This window comes from Alligator mississippiensis, chromosome 3 (genome assembly GCF_030867095.1).
Source record: "Alligator mississippiensis isolate rAllMis1 chromosome 3, rAllMis1, whole genome shotgun sequence".
NCBI classification, from domain to species: Eukaryota; Metazoa; Chordata; order Crocodylia; family Alligatoridae; genus Alligator; species Alligator mississippiensis.
In genome coordinates this window covers 53,471,353-53,493,556 of record NC_081826.1, presented here as the reverse complement: position 1 = coordinate 53,493,556, position 22,204 = coordinate 53,471,353, and the positions used below count along the sequence as shown (strand labels likewise).

Sequence of the window (22,204 nt, the reverse complement as noted above, 5' to 3'; positions counted from 1 at the left end):
CCTCTTTTATGCCTGTGAAACCTGGACCATTTATCAGGTTTGTCAAGTAACTAAACCACTTCCACCGGTGCTGCCTGTGAAAGATACTAAAGATCAAGTGGCAGGACAAGATTCCAGACACCACAGTGCTCGAAAGATCAGCTCTCCCCAGTATTCACACTCTACTGAAACTGGCTCAGCTAAGATGGGCCGGCCGCCTATCAAGAATGCCCGACACTTGCCTGCCGAAGAAAATCTTCTACAGCGAACTGTCAAATGGAATACACTCTCGCAGCGCACCAAAGAAGCAGTACAAGGACTCTAAAGGTGTCCCTAAAGAGTTTCGGCATTGACCCGGAGTTGTGGGAGTAAATCGCTTGTAACTGTCCATCCTAGAGGTCATCAATCCAGAACGGAGCACTGGCCTTTGAACAGCAATGCATGGCAGAAGCAAAGAAGAAACGTGGCCAGGAAAACGAAAACCTCTTGTACCTAGTCCTCACTGCTTTTCTGTCTCTGCTGCAGAAGACCGTTCAAGGCAAAGATTGGGCTCATAAGTCACTTATGTACCCACGCAACCTAGCCTCCACCCCGCTCTGTTCTCTTTCCTCTCTCTCTTTTCTCCTTTTGTTCTCTTTTTCTCTTTTCTCCCTCCCTGTTTCTTTCCTACTTCCTTTCTCTTCTCTCCTCCTCCCACTGGATGCAGTTGTATTCTCCTATAAAGGATGACTCTCAATAAAAAGAACGACTCAGTTTTAAAAAATTCAATATGGCAGGGGTCCCTGAAGAGGCACTGTGCTATTGGAAATGCTGTCTTTTACAAAAAAATTAAAAGTTTTTTTGCAAGATGGTCTTGGCTGGGGTCTTGGTGACAATCTAGTTAAAAAAATATATTTCTTTAGCCTATTTCATCATGTAGGGTTGCTATGTGCTTGGAGTTGGCTTCCTGTCAGTACTATGGGAAAGGATTTTGTAGTAGAAAAGGGCTTTTGGATTGTTTAGAATGAAAGGGGTTATTATACCATATGAGATATTATTAGCAAAGGTAGTCTAGGTATGATGCAAGTCTGTTGGGGTAGGGCTATGTCTTTTGCTTTGTCTTATGCATCGTGTGACAGGTTCTGGGGATGCTGTTAGCAATTAATCAATAATAATTCTTTTTAGATTCTACCTCCCAATGCGCTTGAGGAAATGAGACTATGATTGGGAAATGTTAATACATTTGAACCATCCTATCCCACCCAGCCCAGATCCATCTGGCTATTGAAATGGACAGAAAAGAATTCTTTCTCTCTCATTTTCCCATGCAAACCCAGAGTCTCCTGTTGTCCACAAGAGTGAGAGGGCTCCAAACTCTCTCCACCTCACTCAGTTGTAAGGAAGTTGTCCCTGTCACTCTGCTCTTCCCTTCAGTTTTTGGTTCTGGGTCCTTCTCCCGATCAACTAGCTCCTCAGAGCTCTCCTCAGAACAGTGACACTGAGCTGGTTCATGTCTATTTTCCTTTCTCTATGGCTTAGGAAGGCTTCTTATCCAAGTAGTAGCAGCAGCAGCAGCAGCAGCAGCATTTGCATGGGAACAGTTTGTAGGCTTAGGCCCTGTGTTTGCTACCTACTGTGGAGTAAGTAAATGTGGGGTAAAAAGTAAGGTTGGGCTGGGAAGGCTCCTGGGGTTGCTGGGTTGCTCTTGAATTTTGGGGGAGAGGGCTGGGGTGTTGTTTGGTTTTTATCTTCTTATTTTAATATTTTATTCTGTTTCCATAATTTTGTGTTTATGGTGAGTTTCCCTGAGCCTTCTGAAAAGGGTAGCACATGCATCTAATAAACAAACAAATACATATTCATCTTTTGTGAAGGTGCACTATACCAGATGTTTGATGGGTTATAACAATGCAAACCCTTTTAACACTATTGCAAAATTCCTACAAGAGATATTGCCACTGGTGTAGTTATATTAGGGAAATGTTTCTACTGTAGAGAGGCCCTGGCATAGTGTGATACTGGGTTACATATGTATAAGGTGATCTACATACATATAGGTTAGAAGGGTTTTTTTTTTTAATTGAAAGCTAAGGTTCTATGGAGGTTGAAGGCATTCATCCCCAGTTACACAAAAACCTTCTAATGGGAAGAGTTTTCAAGCCTGGGACCCTGCAGTCTACAGGCTCTGCTAAGACAAAGACACTTATTATAGAAAAATGATTAGCAAATGACACCAAGTCCTGCTTTCTTATCAGGGGGAGGAAGTGGGTTGGAGGTTTTGGGTATAGAAGATTTAGGAAGGAAGTTAGAGGCATCACAAAAGAGGAAATAACAAGTGATAGCCAGGGGATCGGTATAACTAAAAAACCCCTCACAAAGATGTTTAAGATATTAACATTAACAGTCTTTCTCTCTCCCCCACTCCCCACTCCGCTCTCACTCTATCAGGACAAGCAGCTGCTGCTGCACATTGCTAGAGAAAGCTAGAGAGGAAAGGAAAATTAGAATAAATAAAAAAAAAACCCTTACAACCTCTAAACACAATGCCTGAAATAATTGCATTTATATATTCAATCAATTACCATTTTCAACTCTGCAGCAGCTGTAGCTCTCAAGGACAGGACAGGCACACACTTCAATGCATTATGTATGTTCACAAAAACAATGCTGAAATAACCCAGTGTTGCCAATTCTCTAACTCGGGATGATTTTTACTCTGAATAATTTTTATTTAGGCAAACACCTTTTTCTGGCACTTAGGGACTGTATGTGTCAGCTCTTGATGAATTCTTCAGAGTCTCAGCCATTTTAATCAATTCCCAATCTCTGCAGTTACTGAAACTATACTCTGCATGTTGGGGTGCTACATACCAGTGAAGAGATTTATTTCTATCATTGACTAAGACAATGATTTTCTAGGAGATTCGTTACACCTGACATGAATAATGCCACTTATATATTGTTTATTCCCCATAAATATTAGAAATGGTATAAATATTCACAACAAATAATATTTGTTTGAAATGTAGATAGCTCTTGGTTAAAAAAAACAATGACCCCTCCCCCCCCCCCCCCCCAAAAACCCAAACAATCCAAAAAAAATTCAGATTGATGAAATGGTCTTGTTATTTTTCATTGGTTCCTAAACTGTGGGCCATGGACCAGCAGGGTCTGGTAAGATCATGGTAAGTGATTTCCAGATTGGTCTGAGTTTAGTGTGCCTTTCAAATGTTTTCAGTTAGAAGGTGGATGATTGATAAGGGTGCATGGCAACTGTGAGAAATTTGATGGGCTAACAATGATCTGTTGGACCAAACATTTTGGGAATTGCAATTCTGGATTAATTTTTAGATAATGGGCTGTTTACAAATTGTTCATTTTAACTTTACTGTGCTTTACTCATGTTTCAAGGTACTTTTTTAAAAATGCGGATGATCAATAACAAAGAGCAAATAACTTAAAACCAAAAACGTTTTTTGCAGAACCATTCATATTAAAAACTGTGAAACACTGGGGATTTGTGAATATTTTCATGAAAACCCAAGATAATTTGAATATTCACAAAAATATGACCTGTAACAGAGAGCCACACTCAATGCACTTAGTCATTAACAATTATAAAAATGTTAAACTATTATATCAGCTCTTATAAGTGCAAACCAGTTGTAGCAAATTACAATGAAAAGATGCAAACTAATCTAAATATATCTTCAGTTAAGTTTGTTTCACATAAGACTTGTGAGGTCATGAAGGATAGGATAGATATTAGGTCTGTGTGAAGTAGCTAATATTCGCTTCGGATTCAGCTGATTTGGGAGATGGTGATTTGATTTGGTGATTCAAATCATTGTCCTGAATCAATTTGGCTGAATCTGTTTCAGAGATTCAGCTGCTGCCAAATCATCCGAATCTTAGAATCTCACAGCCCCCATCCCCCGCCCGCTCCCTCAGCCCTGGCAATGGCTGCCCTGCCCACCCCAGCTCCTGGCTCTTTTTTTAAAAAGCCCCTACTCTTTGGCTGCTGTTCAGCAGGGGAGGGGAGGGGGGGGGGGCGATCCCTGCTGCCCCCTACTGCCTCCATGCTGCATGGGGGGCTCTGCCATGAGCCCCGCAACCCCCCCTGCTGTCTCAGCTCCCCCATGGCTGCCCTGTCCACCCCAGCTCCTGGCACTTCAAGAAAAACAAAAAAAGCTCCAACTCACCAGCTCCTGCCTGGCGGAGGGGGTGATCCTTGCTGCCCCCCACTGCCCTGTGCACTGCCCTTTGCATGAGCCCCCAGAAAGCCCGAGGTCACTGCAGGAGCTGGTGAGTTCGGGGTTTTGTTTTGTTTTTTTTTCCTTAAAGGGCTGGAGGTGGGGCAGGCGGGGCAGCCATGGGGATCTGGTAGAGCAGGGCGGTCAGGGGGCTCGTGACAGAGCCCCCCATGCAGCATGGGGCAGTAGAGATCGCCCCCCCCACCCAGTAGAAGCGGGCTGTTTTTAAAGCACCAGGAGCTGAGGTGGGAGGGGCAGCCATGGGGGGACTGGGGGAGTGGGTGAGGGTCAGGGGGCCTGGCAGGGGTTCCCTCATGGTCCCCTCTACCCTCCTCCAGCTCCCCTACCCTGCCCCCTACTTACTAGCTTGGAAACTAGATTCAGCTCCTTGCTGCAGTGGGCAGGGACTGCCAGAATCACCGAAGCTGTCTGAATCTTTTCTGAATCGATTCTGAGAGCTTCGAATCAAGTTGGACCTTTTAACTGGTCCCCGATTCGGTTCGCATTTGGAGAGTTGGCCACTGAATTGGGCCGAATCTCCTCCAAATTGAATCAGCACTCAAAGCTTCACACAGCCCTAATGGATATACACCTGTGCACATCTAATACACACCTGAATACAAACATAAACACTTGAATATTCACATAAAGGATGTTGTGGAAGCCAAGACTATAACCAGGTACAAAAAGGTATTAGACAAATTTATGGAGGATGATCCATCAGGGGCTCTTAAACACAAAAGTGAAGGATATAACCTGATGCTCAGGACATCTCTTCACTGAGGATATGACAGGGATGGATAACTTTACACCAGGGGTGGGCAAAATACAGCCCGCGGGTGGGATCTGGCCTGTAAGGCCATTCTATCCGGCCCAAGGGGCCCTTAAAAAAATGCAGAAAATTAATATTTCTCTGCCGTTGGTTCCTGTCAAAAGTGACATGAACCAAGGGCAGTAGGACCCAGGGGAAGCCCGGCGGGCTTCAACAACAGCGGGACCGCCCGGCCCCACCCCCCAGCCAGAAGTCTCAGCTGGGGTTTCCGGGCTGAAGCACATGGCTGCCCTGGCGCGGGAAGCACAGGTAAGTGGGGGCGGGGGGACCCTGGGCAGGGAAGGAGCGCAGGGGAAGGGGGGGGAAGCGACCCCTCCCCGCCCCACACCCGGTGCCCCGCGCTGCAGCTGCTTCAAGCCTGTGTGGGCAGCCCCATACAGGCTGTGAGCACCTGCAGCACAGGGTGCCAGGCATGGGGCAGGGAGGGGCTGCTTTCCCCACCCTACTGCGCTCAGCACCACCTTGTAACCTGGCCCCACTTGCAGGCTGGCAGTAGGGCAGGTTACAAGCTGGTGCTGAGCATGGGGAAAAGCTGCCTCTTGCCTACTCCATGGCCAGCGCCCCCACACTGAAGCCACCTGCAGCCTGCCTGGGGCTGCCTGTGCCTGCTCTGGACAGTCCCATGTGGGCTGCAAGCGCCTGCAGTGGGGAGTGCCGGCCATGGAGCAGGCGAGAGGCCACTTTTCCCCGCGGTCAGCACCAGCTTCTTCCCTGCTGGTAAGCAGGGGGTTGGGGCTGTGCGCTGTCCCCAGCCTGTACTGCGGCACTGGAGGTCACTGGGTGTGAGTGGGCAGGGAGCCAGTGGGAGCACAGGGCCCGCACCGGTGTCCTGGGGCCAACGCCGGTGGGGCCCAGAGCAGGGTGGCAGGAGCACAGGGTCCCAGCTGGCAGGGACTCTATGGAGCCGGGCCAGCTTCCCCCTCTCCCTGCTGGTGCAGCTCAGCCTGGCTCCACAGACCCCTCCCAGCTTGTGCCCTGTGCTGGGCCCCACTAGTGCTGGCCCTGGGACATTGGTCCCAAGACATTAGGACATTGGTCCCAAGATGGTGACTGGGTGTTGGGGCACCTGTCAAGGGGTGGGGCTACCCATGCGGCCCTCGACAGCTTGCCAAAACTGGGTAAGTGGCCCTCCACCCAAAATAATTGCCTGCCCCTGCTCTACTCATACCCTGTTTCCTATACCCTTCCTGAATAGCATCTCTTAATTGCCACTGTTTGGAGCTAGGCAGACCTTTTGGCTGACCTACAATCACAATGCTTATGGTCTTATGTGGGGTATAAACTGCTCTAATCAGACTGTGCCTTACAAATGCGAAGAGTCAGCTTTGATCACCAGGTTGGTATATTTTTCTCCTCTGTTCTTGCAGCCACAGGAATTGCTAAAGAGCCTGACTAGCCTGCAAACCATCTTACTGAATTTTCTTGCATGCCATATACCCCCAAATAAGACACCTTGCTTTAGAAGGCAGAATGTAGGGAAAAAAAGATTTTTTCTAGATTCATGGCTTAGCTTTTCATGAAGAGGCTATGTTGCAAAATGGCTGACAGCTTCTTTCTCAGTCATCTAAATGATGGCCTGCTCACAAACCAAGACATGAAGTGTATTCCAAGGTGGAGGGTCTCTGCTGAGAATGCCCCGCTCTCCATTTTGTAAATCTAGGTTTTAACAACATAAACTATTAGCAGAAGCTAAACCTGAAGAACTTGAACGAGACAGAAATGTACTGGATGGCAGTGCAGCTTCTAGAGAACTGTGTAACAACTTCTATAAATATCTAACAGTACTAAGCAAATTGGCAGAATTTGTTTGCACTGTCTGCAATTATGAACAGTTTTCAAGTGTGGCCCCATAAACAGCTATCCAATCTGGAGGTCACCAGGGCATGAATCTGCCCACATTAAAAGATAGGACTCTCTTGTTTCACAGCCATAGACTACCTTAATTTTAATATTCTATTAAAATAGTGATGGGACCACCAGGTACGTATACACAGGTTTTTTTCTCCATTGTTAGTGACTGTCAGATAAGGATGACTGTGTAAATAGGAAGACTTACCTTCTCAGGTTCACCAGCTTCCTCTGCCACTTCCTCCTCCTCTGCTCCTTTGTCCTGTACATTCTCATTTTCATCAAGAAGTTTCACAGGTACAGGTGGAGGAGCTTCATCTTCCATGTCTGGGGTGTTGCCAAGTGGGCTATCTGAACTAGCACTCTGTCGGCTCTTTTTATTTCGGTCAACAGAGGCATATTCTGCTGATTCAACCCTACACCCAGGACCCTGGTCCTGCCTTTCAGTAACTGTGTTTGTAGCCTTCAATTTGCTGCTGCAGCTTCTTTCCACATTCGTTGTTCCTCCCACCTCCTTAATTTCCTTCACAGTTTCATACAAGCAGTCTTCAACTATATTTTCTTGGGAGGAGCTGTCTTTCAAGACCTCATAGGGCCCTTCCATTCCAAGACCTGGATCATTTTCTACATTTCTTGCGGACAGGATGGTTTCCATGGTGCTGTCGGGAGGGATGCTAGGTAGCTCCCTGCTCTGGTGACATTTTATGGACTTTCCAAGACTGTCCTGCTGGTCTAATAGATCTGAAACTGAAGTTTGCACTTCTTCATAAGGCTGGATGCACGCAGTTGTACTGTCTTCTGAGAGAACTGAGGGGGGAAAAATAATTATTTAACCAACTATCCAGGACCAGAGAAAGGCAAGAGTAGATAAACATACTGCACCACTTTGCTTCTGCATTTCACTGTAAGTGTCAAACCATGTAATTACATGAAATTCTATGGTACATGTGGCTTTCAATTTACTAAAAATACTAGCCCAAAAGAGATTGCTATACTTATCAGCTGAGATATTCTTTGGTTTCATATAGCACATTATCTGTTCATTTTTTCTTAAAATACTTTATACTGTAGTGCTGCTCATGGTGAGCCCAGGAAACAGGTGATCAGATGCAAGACATGCAGTCTTTTCAGCAGTGGCTCCTATCCACTTCTGCACATTAGAAATTCTACAATCCTTAGTAAGGATGTTGGTGAGGAACCTGGCATCAACTGAAACTCCTTCTGGATCTCTCATTTCCATTTTCTCATTTCTCTCAGATAATCAGAGTCACTGATTTGCTGGTTGCCAGCTATATGCCCTTCACCCTCCACAAGCACAATGACATAACTCTGACATGCTATCTGGACACATATTTTTGCTTAATCTAGAAAGAACTGGTTGCTGAGTTTCAGGTACAATGTTGGTGGTCTTCTCTTTTCTGGGTTCCCCGAATAAAGGCAGGGAACAACAAAAACTGAAATGCAGGGGAAGGGAATAGAAACTTCTTCTCTCTTCTGGCCCCTGCATAAGGCTGGTGTAATGAGAATCCAACAAGGGGACTTTCACCCCCCACACAGTGACTCCAGAGGTCCTGAAGAGGATCCTTGAGGGGGTACTTATTTCTCTCTGGATTTTGGCCCACAGGGGATTCTTCATTCTCTTCACAGTTCTTGGAGAGGCCAGGATCAGGGAAGAATTAAGGGGACTAGGAGGTCCATTTAGAAGCAGGACCACTCATCTCTATATGCTGTTTTTGTTAAAACCATTGAAAGAACAGCCTTGCCAGCTAGCTAGCAAGAACGGAAGCAGGAAACGAAAGGACAGGCCAGAGTACATGTAATGGTGGTGCTTTTACAAGCCTGACTAACTTGAAAACTCCAGCAAAAACTCCAACAAGGAAACAGATAGCTGGGGAAAAAGAACATTAAAAATAAAGAAACAGAACAAATTCATCTATGCTACTCTTTGAGGGCTTTTTAATACCTCTTGTATCCTGTGCCAATGATATCATACAGCTTAAAAACCCTCTCAAATTGCAGCTTCCTCCTTCAACAGCAGATTCTGACAGTTGCATGCATGGCAGCTAGTAGCCTGAGGAAGCTTTACTCAGTGTACTGAGTCACTTTGAGGCAAATACACCCAACTATGAAACACCAATCAACCTGAAAGGAGGGGGATTAACTGTAAGAAAGGACACATTTAAAAAAATCCTTTTGTTAATTGTTTTTGAGTGCTAAAGGTTTAACAAATTAGTGTCCAGCATCACAGTGGGATGAGGAGTCCAGCTATAAAGTGGGGAACACAGCCCAGTGTGTCAGTGTCTGACGCAGACAGAGAGAACAGTTGGCTCCCAGGAGCTCTGTGCTGAGGGCCTGTTCATTTTTAATTTCAGCTGAGTGAAATTTTTGTTCAGTCTCATTTGAGTGTGACTCATACTGAGTGCTCAGCAAAGCAAGAGGGATTAAGAAAAAGCTTATTCATGTTTCAGTTTTCTAAAATACAAATATATGCTCAACTGAATGAAAAAATGTGTTTTATTTTTCCAAACTACTGACAGTAAAATGTGTTTAAATAACTCTGGGAATGGTGCAGCTTTGTACATGATTATTATTTTAAATATCCCCATCATTCCCAAAGTGTGTTTTTACACCTCTCTAACCCCAAACAGATTTAATTAATGCCCTAAGGATTAGCTATATGTGATGATCTTATAAACATTTACACATGAGCTTAGCTTTCCTCAGGTCTGTAGGCCTATTGAAGTCAATGGAAACACATGCAAAAAAGGACATTCATGTTTGCAAGACACAGCGGGCTGAAAGGGGCCTCCTGGGCCATCAAGAAATGATCCCCTGAAGCATTTCTCCAAAGGGTCCCCAAATTATCTGCTCCAACCTACTCCAACAATGCAGACACAAAGTACCTTAAAATACCCCTCTACAACATAATGCAGGTAAAGAGAAGGAGAGATATAAGTACTATTAGCACTCTACCACTGCCATGGCAGGTAATTTGTTAATATATGGTCAGCTAATCCCAGGAAGAGGACCAGGCCCTGTAAACAGAGAAGGCAAAAATCCCAGTCCCTATTGCTCTAATTTAAGGAAAAATTAGAGTGGTACCCTTTCTCCAAAACTGGTAGTTTGTGTGACACAGTACTACATAAGCAGGACCTTTTAGCCAGCACTGGTTAGAGCTCAAGTGAACCCTACTACTCTCACTTTTAGCCAATGTCCAAGACATCAGAGGAAGGAGGAGAACAAAACAAGAACAGAGACAACAAAAAACAGATGCCAAATAAAGCATTCATGGGTGGAAAAATTGTAATGGCTGTTGCAAGTGACTACCAGAACTCTGAAGCATGGGCTTGCTTGCTTCCTACATGGATTTTCCACTGAATTTCCTTGAGTTTTCACTGAGTTACCCTGGCATGGAAATACTAAACACCATATTTTTCTTGCATATAACACATCCCTGTATATATGTCCCTTGCTTTTGAACAGCAAAATGAAGAAAAATATTTTGCCAGAGTTATGTCTATACATAACAGGTGCAGAGCCTAATCTTCAGCTGACTCACCCTCCCTTTCCTACTTAACTAAAGCTGAAACCCTAGCTGTTGCTGAAGACTGGTCTCCAGGGGTAAATCTCTGATTCTGAAAAGAGCTAAAGAGTCTCCAGAACTGTAAAATAGAAAGAGAGAAACAAGGAACAGCTAGCAGATAGCAAAATCATCACTACCTTGATTAGCAGAACCTCAAAACCATTAAAAAGAAGAGAGGATTGTTAACACCCACGGAGTGACGTACAAGGAGCCATTAAATCAACTGACTCCATCAGCTGCCTGAATTGTGATACCATGGCTGCTGCACTATGGAGCAGGAATTGAAAGCAGGGTGCTTCTAATGCGGTCAGGAAATCAGCTTTTCCCTTGTTACATGCACCCACATTTTGGGGAACTGATTTTGAGAGGAAAAGTCCATGCTGCATGCAAGAAAATACAGTATTTAAAGCCACACATTATATGCTGATTATTGCTTTAAGAACACCCTCGCTGTATCATGCCATCCCATCCATAAAGCTGTTGAGCTACATCTAACAACATTTTAGCTTCCTTGCTCCTACTACTTTGTTCACAAAACCACTGCAAAACTCCACTCCTCTGATCCTTAAAAACCTTGTTTTATTTCTCAGTCTATACTTGTTCATGACCTGTCCTGTATGTAGTAGCCACTTGACCTTGTGCTACTCTTCCTTAACTAAAAATACCTCCTTCTCCATCCCTGATTATTAACTCCATAACTTTATTTATATAAAAGCAATCTCTCCAAAAGCTTTCTTTTGCCAAGCTAAACCAACCAAGCTATTTTAGTCTTTTGGTGTATGATAGGTTTTCTATCTCCCTATCTTAGTAGCCTTTCTTTTTTGAACACGAGCGATCAGAACTGTACACTATATTTTAGACAGTGTCCCTGTCCCCATTAAGAAAAACGCTCTGTGTAATATGTTCTAAAAACATATTGGCCTTTTTCATGGCTGCATCACACTGGTGGTTTAGTCATCCTGTTACAACACTCTCTCTTCTTCCATTGCCTACATTTCCAGGCCCCATTTTACAACAGAAGTTCTTGGTATGAATCCCAAAGTGCATAAAATTTTACACCATTCCTGGTTACTCCAGGTTATCTAATTTTTCTTGTATAATAATCTGATCCTCCTTCCTCTTGGCAACTGTCCCCCCAAACTGCATAACACCATCAAATTTCAGATGACTGTACAAAGTGAAAAGAGACTGTATTGCTCAAACAAATTACAGAATATGAAAGATGCTGAACCAGTAAAAGACTATTGATTGAGGTAGGTATTCGAATCTTTATGGGCTTGCTAGTGATTGTATTCCTAGATAAATGAGCAAGAGAAGGAATTAAAAGCAGTTGGGGGAAATTAAGGCAAATCTCACAACTGAAAAAAATGCAGGTAACAGATCTTTTGAAGTTTCATCCCCTGCCCCTGAGACTCAATATAGATTGGTCTGACCTGATTCAAAAGGCCTAAGAAAGCAAAGGACTTGAGACTGCATAAAAAGGTCTGTGAGAGGAAGACACCATTTAGAGCTGAGAGGCATGAGAAGAACTGGCGGAAGCTTACATGAAGTTTAGACTTATCAGGGTCCCCACGAGAAAGGTGGATGGCCGCTTAGTAAGCTAGACATGCTTGTAATTTGTTTATTGTTTTAAATTAATTTGCTCTGTTGTTCTGAATAAAGATTATTAGGCTTTACGAAAGCTGACCGGTCATTGGATGGGGTCAGCCCTTGCCCCTGAGAGGGTAGAACTGAAGGTGCTGACCTGAAGCAAGACCTGGTGAGGCCATCACAGTTTGTTGCAGGGGTCTGTAGCATAAGGTGTTGGGTCCAGAGGGAGTGGGTCATGGGAGTCTGTCCCTAGAAAGGTACCAGGTGGAGGCCTGAGACCCAGGTGGGCTGCCCATAATAAGACCATGAGGAGGTGTCAGAGGGGGCAAAGGGCTCTTTTGCTCTTTTCTTTTTAGAAAACTGAAGTACTTACCATCTCCATTACTGAGTCCCCCATTCTGCTCACTGCTGGCAGGTGGATCTGTGGCTGAACTAGTGATAGAATGACTGAACACCTCCTTGTCTGAAGGCTGAAAAAACAAAATCTGATGTTTACCTAACATTTATGGAGAATAAGAGATAACTAATCTTGTAAAATAATACTGCAAATGAAGTACAGTTATCTTGACATGTCTACATTACTGCATATGTATGTCTACATATAGATGCATGCATGCATACACACATACTTTGGTACATACATAGTTACACACACTATGGATTTTATTCTGGTTTCACACTTCTGTATCAAATATAAAACTGGTATAAAACGAATTAAGCCCGACATATTTCAATATTCCTGCATATGTTTTATTTATTTATTTTTATATATATATACACAAAGCTATCAAAGATATGAAGCTATCAAATATATTCAATTATACTGTGAAGTTCATCCCAGAAAAAGAGTGGAAGCTGGGGCAGCTAGGGAAGCAGGAAAACAAAAAAATGGTAAAAGGGTAGATAAAAAGCAGGCCCCAGCTTCAACTTCTTTGTTGCTTTTCCTACTCCCCGCTTGAGGGTAAATTACACTAATATTGCATACTCTTTAACTAACACATTCATATACATTATTTTATTGTAATTTGCCATGATTAAATTGTACCCTAAGGCACCTACTGTAGCTGAGGCTAAGTCTGATTCAATCAGTGGAGTTAGCCTATATAGTTGAGATGCATGTCCTACGCTGCTACTGAAAAGTCAATATTTACCTACGGCTACCAACCACGCAGAACTCTGTCCTACTACAATAATTCCTTAAAAATACTAAAGTAACTACAGTTTATGAGACATAAATTTGTAGCAATTGTATGAAATGACAATTTATCTCTTGACTGAATTTGTTTAATTAACTTAAGCTGAGGAAATAATTAAAAAAGTAAACACAGCATTTTTAGACTGTTACCATGTCCTTTGCTTTGCTGAGGTTGCTAAGGCCTCAGAACACTGCCTGGCGTGCCAGACAGCAGTACTCCCTGCTGAACTACTGCACTGAACTACTACTGTGCAAATGCAACCAGAGGAAAAGAGGGGCCTCTCTTCTCCTGCAGGTAAGAGAAGAGGTTTTTATGCCCTGCCGATGGTGCTGGCTCAGACAGCATGCATCTAAAAGAACTGGCCAGGGGGCACATCCAACTCTTCAGAGAGGCAACAAGTATTCCTTACTCAGCTGCATACACTAGTTTTCGTAAGTGTTATTCTTGCTCAACCAAGAGGCAAAGTGTGACTGAGGACATACTTAACCATCCAGCACTATGATCATTGCAAGGTTTCTATGGAGGATGTGCAACCAAAAATACATGAGCTGTGCACCCAAGGTAAGTGTAGGATTTTGCTCCAAGGACCTCATTCTCCTGGCTTGTATTCTGCAAAACCTCCCTTAACTTCAGTGTAACTGTATGGAATGTGAACAAGTGCAAACTTAGTGCAATGTACTGTTGACTTTAGTAAGTAACTCAATCTAACTGTAAGGACCTGGAGGTTTGCAACGAATTAGCTGAATGTTAGTTAGGAGCTCTGCTTTTAAGTCTGTGAAACTTTAAATATACCCACTGCCAACCAATACAAAGCCTATTAGTAAGGTTTTTTTGTTTTGTTTTTTCAATAAAAAAGCTAATCCAATGCAGTTTTCCTCCCATGACCCAAAGAAAACCCCCAAACCCACCTCTCTCTGTCTGTCTTTTCACCAGCAATATTATATTTTATAGGCTCAATTAAGTGGGTCAGCACAAATTGAAAGAAAAAATACAAACAGTAATAGATAAATAATGTTTACCACATTCATCAGATTTTCATGATCCCCATTCTGATGTTTAGGCTTCTTTTCCCTTAAAGGAAAAGAAATACATATTGTTACAGACCACTGTAAATCTACTGTCAAATGTGTGTGTGTCCTGGTAGCAATTGCTACTGACCTTCATTCTAGATTTTTATTTTTCTTCCTGTTAAAAACAGGTTATTATTTTGGGGGTTGTAACTAACTTGAGGACAAGGTAGTCATAGTCAACACTTCAGGATAACTCCAATCAATAGTTTTTTTTCTGTTCTAACTTGGAATCATAGCATGGAAAAAGTTGAAAACTATGGAATCAAAATAGGTATTTAGTCAGTTTAAAATTTAAAGAGAATAACTGTTCTTTGAGACTGATAATCTTTAAATGTCTTGTCTCTTAAGTGGCCAGTGTGGCATCTTTTAGGGAATGCTTAGGGTCTGAAGAATCATAGGCCTCTTTAAAATTACTCAGGAGCTATACAAATCCTTCCAAGAGCACAATTCCAATTTCTTAAACAAAATTCTTAGTAGTAGATAAAGTGTGACTAGTTTAAGGAGTTAAAAATCAGACTTCACATGGTTCAGTCTGGAGCATGCACTTCATTCTCTCTCTCTCTCTCAGGTTTGTGCGAAGCTTTGGATGCTGATTCAATTCAGCCCAATTTGGTGGCCCAATCTCTGAATCTGAATCAAATCAGGAGACCAATAAAAAGGTCCTAATTGATTTGAAGCCTCTGAATTGATTCGGGGGAGATTTGGGCAGTCCCTGCTTGCCGCTGCAGGAAGCTGGACCCGGGCTCTGTGTCAGTAAGTGGGGGGGGGGGGCTGAAAGAGGGGGGAAGGGACCATTGGGAGACCTGTCAGGTCCCATCCCCTGCCTGCTCCCCCAGCCTCTCTGACCCCCCACAATCCCAGCTCCTTTCCCCCCCCCCCCAAGGCTTGCACTCACTGGCTGCTGCAGCAGCCACTGGGGCTTCTGGGGGCTCATGGCAGAGCCCCCCACTCAGCATGGGGCAGTGGGGTGTAGCAGGGATCGCCCCCCCCCAACCTAGTAGGAGCTAGAGAGTGCAGGGCTTTTTTTTTTTTTTTTTTAAAGGGCCGGGACACTAGGGCCAGGCAGGGTAGCCATTGACAGGGCTGGGAGAGTGGGCATGGGATGGGACCTGTTTGATTCAGAGATTCAACCAAATCAATTCAGGACAGTGATTTGAATCACCGAATTGAATCACTGTCCCCTGAATTGGCCAAATCCGAATCCGAAGTGAATATTAGCCACTTTGCACAGGCCTAAATAGATATCTATACCAATATAGATATATCTATCTATAGATAGATAGATATATGCACACATATATAAAATGAAGTGCATGCTCAAAACTCGTGTGTGTGTGTGTGTGTGTGTGTGTGTGTGAATTCAATCAATTAATTCAATCCGTTTTTAAGAAGGGCCAGTGGGGACATAATATACATATTCATAGAAAATATATATTGTAAAGCTTAATTACACACAGACACACACACACTATATATTTAAGCTTTACATTAAGTTATTATAGTTATATATATAATTATTATAACTAACACCCTAATGCATATAATTTTATGTATATGGATACACACACACACACACACTTAAGCTGTGTATGTATAATTAAGCTTTACAATGTACAGATTCATAGAAAATGTATACCATGTCCCTAGTGGCCCTTCTTAGAAATGGAATGAATAGATTGCTTATTTTGAAATACAGCAATAGGATGTCAGACTAATATTCCTCATCTGGAAGGAAAGGGAGTAAAAACTGGGAAGAGTAGACGAGAAGGAGACTACTGATGACTTCCTCCCACTATACTCTGAAACACATCGCATCCTCCACAACAGCCTGGGCCTTTAACATTTAAGCTGGTTGAGAGTTGAGTAACTGTATCAATTAAATCCATGCCAGTATTCATGCCATTTAGAGTACAATTCCTGGTAACAGATACTTAATTCCTCCCTGAAGCTTTTCTGACGATGCATTTTAAGCAGAGCAGATTTTACTCTGGTTTTATGTCTTCAGATATTACATCAACAATTCTCAAAGAGAGTGCTGTAAAGAAATTTTACGTAATCATATTTCTCTGTAAACAACCTTCCACACAAAATAATCTGCAATAAATTATGCTTTGTCCAAGCTAGGAACACAATGTAATTATTATTACCAGATAATCTCCAAGGTTATTAATTCATATTAACTTGTTAGAAATACCCAGATGATTGATTCTCATAAAATATTTTTGCAGCTTCTTCTTTCTGTTAATGTCTCAGGGACTGAAGTACTATAAGACATGAGCAGAGCACTGTTCATTGATCATAATGTTGTGGTTAGAAGCTAAATGAATTTTAAACAGTTATCTATATACAGGGTTGGAGTGTTGTAGCTATAATAGTCCTGAAAAAATATAAACAGCAAGGGGTTTTTGCTGATATCTTTTACTGTACCAGATAAATAGCTGGGAGAGGTGTTAGACCACCGATTCTCAACCAGAGTTCCATGAACATTTTTGACAGGTGTTGCAAGGTGTTAGGAGATAAGCAGGTGTAAGAAGAAAAGTGCAGACTTATCCTTGCCTGGCTGCTGCCTGGCCCCTTAGCAAGGTGGTAAGCACTGAATAAGCACTGTAATAAATAAATTAGTTTTTGAAATGGGGTGCAGCTCAATTCACAGAAGGTATGGAGGGACGGCTCAAGTCAAACAAGGGGTGCCTTACACCTAAAAAAAGTTGAGAACCACTTTGTGAGGCAAACTTTTCGGCACAAGAACATGCCTGCTTACAGGCAGTTGCAATGAATGTGGGGAAGTTCATAAGATCTTTTAACTTAGCTTGTAGGACAATATCAGTTGAATGGGCTTGTCTTTTAAGTTACAAGAAAAGAGTTGAGTGCTTCTATGCTTTTTTGGAAGTTCTGGGGCTTTGGAGACCCATCCTGGTTCCAGTTTGTATTCCAGGGAGTGGCCTCATGTAGATTTGGAGCCTGTGCTGCATGCTTGTATCAGGGGAGCCCCCTAGTGGAGACAGAGTGTATGTTCTCATGCCAAGGTTTTATGCCAGCACAACTGTACGTCCTCTCCAGTACAGATTTCCCTTGATTTATGTGGGTTCTTTATATGCGAATTCGCTCTTATGCAAAGAGCATATTTAGACCCATAATTTGTTATATGCGAGGTAAATTCACTCTTGTGCGATCAGCATAGATGCCTCCCTGCTCAAGCAGGTAAGTCTGTGTGGGGAGTGGAAAAGGCTATGGCCCCACTCACCCCTGCCCCTTCCTTCGTCCTAGCCTCATTCCCTCCCTGCCTCTCTCTCTGCCATGGGAACGTATCCCTATTTATTACATTGTAAAGTGGGTTTGCTTTATGTGAATTCAATTTATGTTCTCCAGGAACGCATGTACAACATAAATCAAGGGAAACCTGTACAGATAAGCTGTACAGATAAAGCACAGATAAGCTGTACAGATAAAGCACTCCTTTGTCAACATAACTGTATCTAAATCAGAGATTTTGGTGCAATAGCCATGCTGATTTTTTTTAAACACTTGTAGCTAGCACAATTAAGACAGAAGAACTTCGTAACATGGGCTGAGAGAGTGGCTTAGTCTATGTTCCCATGTCAAGTCTAGATCTCAGGGACATTCAGGAAAGTTAAAGTGAATCAACAAAAAGTAAACAAACAAAACAAAATGAAGCAAGAGAGCAACCCAAACCCAATGCTACCTTCTTCCTTTCTGGTGCTCATTTGCCATTTCTTTTTGCCCAATGTCCTTTATTACAGAGCCCATACATAAAGTCTCTCTTCACCAGTTAAGTCTATTCAGCCTTATTGGTCAGTGATTACTGGTCTTGCATGTGCTGAAACTGTCAGTTCTTCTCTGTTGTTCCAAGACACCATCTTACAAATCCAACACATATGCCAGAGTTTGGGGTGGACAGGATGAACTTTCATTACTGAAGCCCCCACCACAATATCATAGCAGAAAGGTATATGCTGTATGATTTTTGTAATTTAAAAAAAAAAAAAAAAAAAAGACTGCTCTTGTTCTTATAAAGAATTCCAGATAAAAATCCAGATATGCCCCATTGATGTTGATATAATTACTCTAGATTTACATCAGTATAAAGGAAAAGAGAACTAACTCAGGAGTTTTATGTTCAAAATTTAACCAAATTCGTTGGAATTTTTTTTTTCATAAAGGGAATCGGGATCTTATACCTGGAGTATATTTCTGAAGCGCTGTACTGCATCACATTTAGCTACATGACTCATTAAAATCCTACACACTGCTTTGGGAATCTATTTAAAAAAAAATCCATCAACTCAGTAGGGCTGGTTATATGCATTTTGTAAAGAGCTTGAAATTCAGCTTTGAAGACCAAACAATATCTGTTTCATGAAGGTACTCATCTTGGTGGAACAATTCTTCTTAACAAGAATGAAATTTTTAGGGGTAGGCTGTGAGATCAAACTGTTGATTATTACCACCTTTATCTTAGTGTCTGTCCTTCCCATTTTTAGACGGAGCAGGATCTATCTATACCTCAGTCTCAGAGGTGAAGTACAAATATATAGAAATATCAATGTAATACATAACTCTTTTTCTAGTCTCTCCCATTTCTTCCACCCAGTTCAACTAACCTGATTTCTTATTTGCTTATTTATTACCATGCAGGAGAAGTATGTAGGAACATTCATCTCTGGTGTCTTCTCAAGGCTCTCTGCTCTACCTGAAAACCTCAGATCAATGATCCAAGGCTGAATCAAAATGCCACTAGCTTTGTTCTACCCTGGGCTACCTGGGTTGTGCTGGCATTTCAGGCAGAGAAAGAAATCATAGATGAATCGAAGGAGAGAAGATGGTTTTGTGTGAGCAGCACTCCTACACATCAGAAGCACAGGCAGACCAGGCTTCAAATGCTCTACATGGGGAATGTTTTATGAGATTTTCCTGGAAGGAAGCTGGAGACAGCCTCACTGTTTCTGCCATAGAAAAACATACCATACAATAACCACTTTTAGACCTGTTACCACAAGGCTTGGAAAAAACAAGGGAACTAGCATCCTTCATGAATGAATGAGTCCTTCATTGGCTTCAATGCTTTGATGTAACCCCGATTATGTTCTTCATGTTTGACTATGGTTATGTTTTAGAACGGTAACTTTGTATATTCCTCATCTGCATGCCTTCCTTAGTATGCAGGCTTGAAGATCTACTTGCATCTCACTCCTCACAGTTGTGGTCTTGGGTTGTACTGAGATTAAAGTGTGCAGCTGGAAAGTCCAGGTGGATCAGACTTTGTGTCCAACAGCCCTCCCTTCCAAATGTATGAAGCTTGTCGACACATAAGTGTTGTCAATGTCAAGTTCTACAATGGACTCTGAAAGGTCCTTGCTATAAGCTGTGCCAAAGGTCTGCAAAGCAGTGGCCCCCAGTTTTAGGGCTAAGTACGGAACAGAGGTGTTGAAAAGATTCCAGACAGAAGTCAGGCCCTACATGGCTTCAACCAACTCCTCAAAGTAAACACGCTTTTGAGTACAGCAATCTATGGGGGGGGTCTTAGAACAAAACCAGGAACTCATTACTAAAAGTATCCCTGAACCTATGACAGGAATAGGGCAGGATCTAAAAACAGGGACCCCCACCAGCATGGTGGCAACTCCTGGAGGTGGCAATCACAGCAGCATTTTGTAGCATCACACCCTAGTGGTGCTCCCCAACAGCCAGAGCAGCAGCAATCTTAGCATCAGAGCGGCAGTAACTCTAGTACAGGCCTCCCTACCCAACACTTGCTACTTTGGCTGGTGGAGGTGGTAGAGCCCCCAGAACACAGATGCAACCCCTGGCAGAGGGGAGCAACAGGGCCTCCCTATCCAGCACTTGTTACTTGGCTGGAGTGTCTGGTAGAGTCCCCAGATGGCAACCCTGGGTGAGAATCTCTTCCCTACAGCTGGGATAGGTGGCAGCTTCCCAGGCTGCCTTGCCAGTGATTGTGACTGTGATATATTTTGAGCTATAGTTAAGGGTTAATAGTTAAGTTTTCTCTGAATGTGTAATCTTGCTCTCCTTTTCCCTTGTTATAAACATTATATTAGTGTAACATTTGCTTGCGAGTTGGGGAAAGTTTGCTCATATTAGAATACCCAGTTAAAATGTAGTTGCTTAGGTTTCTGGGTGGGGACTCAAACTAGATTTGAAAAGTTGGTGTTTAAATCCTAAATTTGAACCCAGCCCTTGTTACTGCCATCCAGTGCCTGGCAGAAGGGTTACATTTAATTGTCAAAAAAACTGAGGTAGGGAAAAAACAAACCCCACTTTTGTGTAACACACAAGAGAACAGTTATAAGCTAATGTTTCTGGTGCCAAACAAACTATTCATATCAGGAGGAAGAACTGATTTCCATTTCATTTACTAAAGTCTGAATCTTTTATCCTTTGCCTTGTATGATGATTAAAAATGTAAGCTATTATTTAAGAGAATCCAGAAAGTTTGATACATCTTTTGACCCAAATAGCTGAGCACAGAGTGTGGATGTTAAGAACTCAATTTTCACTTTGTTTCCAGTCAGAGATACTATGTGACAGGTTTGTAAACATGAATGTCCCTAAGAATCTCAAATCATATACTGTGAACAAGCACCTACTAGACATGTAAAGGAGGAACTGAAAGAACAATGTGTTCTATATACTACAGAGGTTGCCTTCCTTTAAAAGAAATTCAGTGTTGAGGACTTTGCTATGTATTTGCAACAAGTTTAACTGGAAACTGCTTTATTTTGGCCCATTTTAAATATTTTTTGGCTTAAATGAAATTACTTGAATCTACGCAGTACTCAAACATGGGTTCTTGTGGCACATCTCCTGCTTTTACTTTTATTGCTTGAGCTGCTGAGTCTTACCTGTCACAGCTGAAGCAAAGAAAGATGAGGAAAGTAAGGAACAAGAGCATCGTCACAGCTGCCAAACCTCCCCATAGGATGATATGAACCTGTCCACTGCTTAGAAAACTGCTGCTAGGTCCCATGGTATTAAGAAGAGCTGGTATCACTTAAGGATGAGGGAATTAATCTTCAGAGAATGCTGGCACCTGTGGTGAAAGCACTTTCTCTTCCTGTAAAGAGAGGAGCATGTTTAGAAATCATTATGGATTGTGAAGACAAAGGATCTGACAATTACAAGTCTGGCAAAAGAAATCATCAAATACCATCTATAAGAACTGTTCCAAGGACAGGATAACTAGCAATATAAATCTTCAACTAAGTGCCTGATATGGACATAGAACAAACTCTATCAAGTGTTAACAAAAATGCAAGTAGCAACAATTTTGGCATAGCTGGAAGTACGACAACAGCTTGCTAAGAACACCACTTGTATTTGGGGAAACAATCCCATGCATCAGTTTCTGATTAATCAAACAGTATATTTTGCTGTTTGATCTGCAAATTCGATTTATGTGCTGTTCTCTGGGAATGCATGTAGAGCATAAATCGAGGGAAATCTGTACAGATAAACTGACAAAAGCACTCCTTTGTTAACATAATTGTATCTAAACCAAAGATTTTGCTGCAATAGCCATGCTGTTTTTTTTAAAAACACTTGTAGCTAGCATAATTAAAGCAGACGAACTTTGTAGTATAGACCTAGCCACTCTCTCAGCCCATGTTTTCATGTCAAGTCTAGATCTGAGGGACATTCAGGAAACTTAAAGTGAATCAACAAAAAGTAAACAAACAAAACAAAATGAAGCAGGGGAACAACCCTCTTCCTTTCTGGTGCTCATTTGCCATTTCTTTTTGCCCAATGTCCTTTATTACAGAGCCCATATATAAAGTCTCCCCCTTCACCAGTTAAGCCCATTCAGCCTTATCGGTAGGTGATTACTGGTCTTGCAT

General features: G+C 42.5%; 1 protein-coding gene across 10 annotated transcripts in view; it reads right to left on the bottom strand.

Moving 5' to 3' along the window:
• Positions 1-22,204, bottom strand: part of PAG1 (phosphoprotein membrane anchor with glycosphingolipid microdomains 1) — a 200,006-nt gene that overhangs the window by 16,064 nt on the left and 161,738 nt on the right. For all 10 annotated transcript variants that reach the window (XR_009460692.1, XM_019498599.2, XM_014606887.3 and 7 more), the window contains 4 exons: positions 21,212-21,423; positions 14,280-14,331; positions 12,438-12,534; positions 7,100-7,698 (listed from right to left, as the gene is read on the bottom strand). Coding sequence is in view for 9 of the 10 variants with exons in the window: in XM_019498599.2 (XP_019354144.1) it covers positions 7,100-7,698; positions 12,438-12,534; positions 14,280-14,331; positions 21,212-21,336 (873 nt within the window). In the remaining variant the exon portion in view is untranslated. The remainder of the gene's footprint in view (positions 1-7,099; positions 7,699-12,437; positions 12,535-14,279; positions 14,332-21,211; positions 21,424-22,204) is intronic.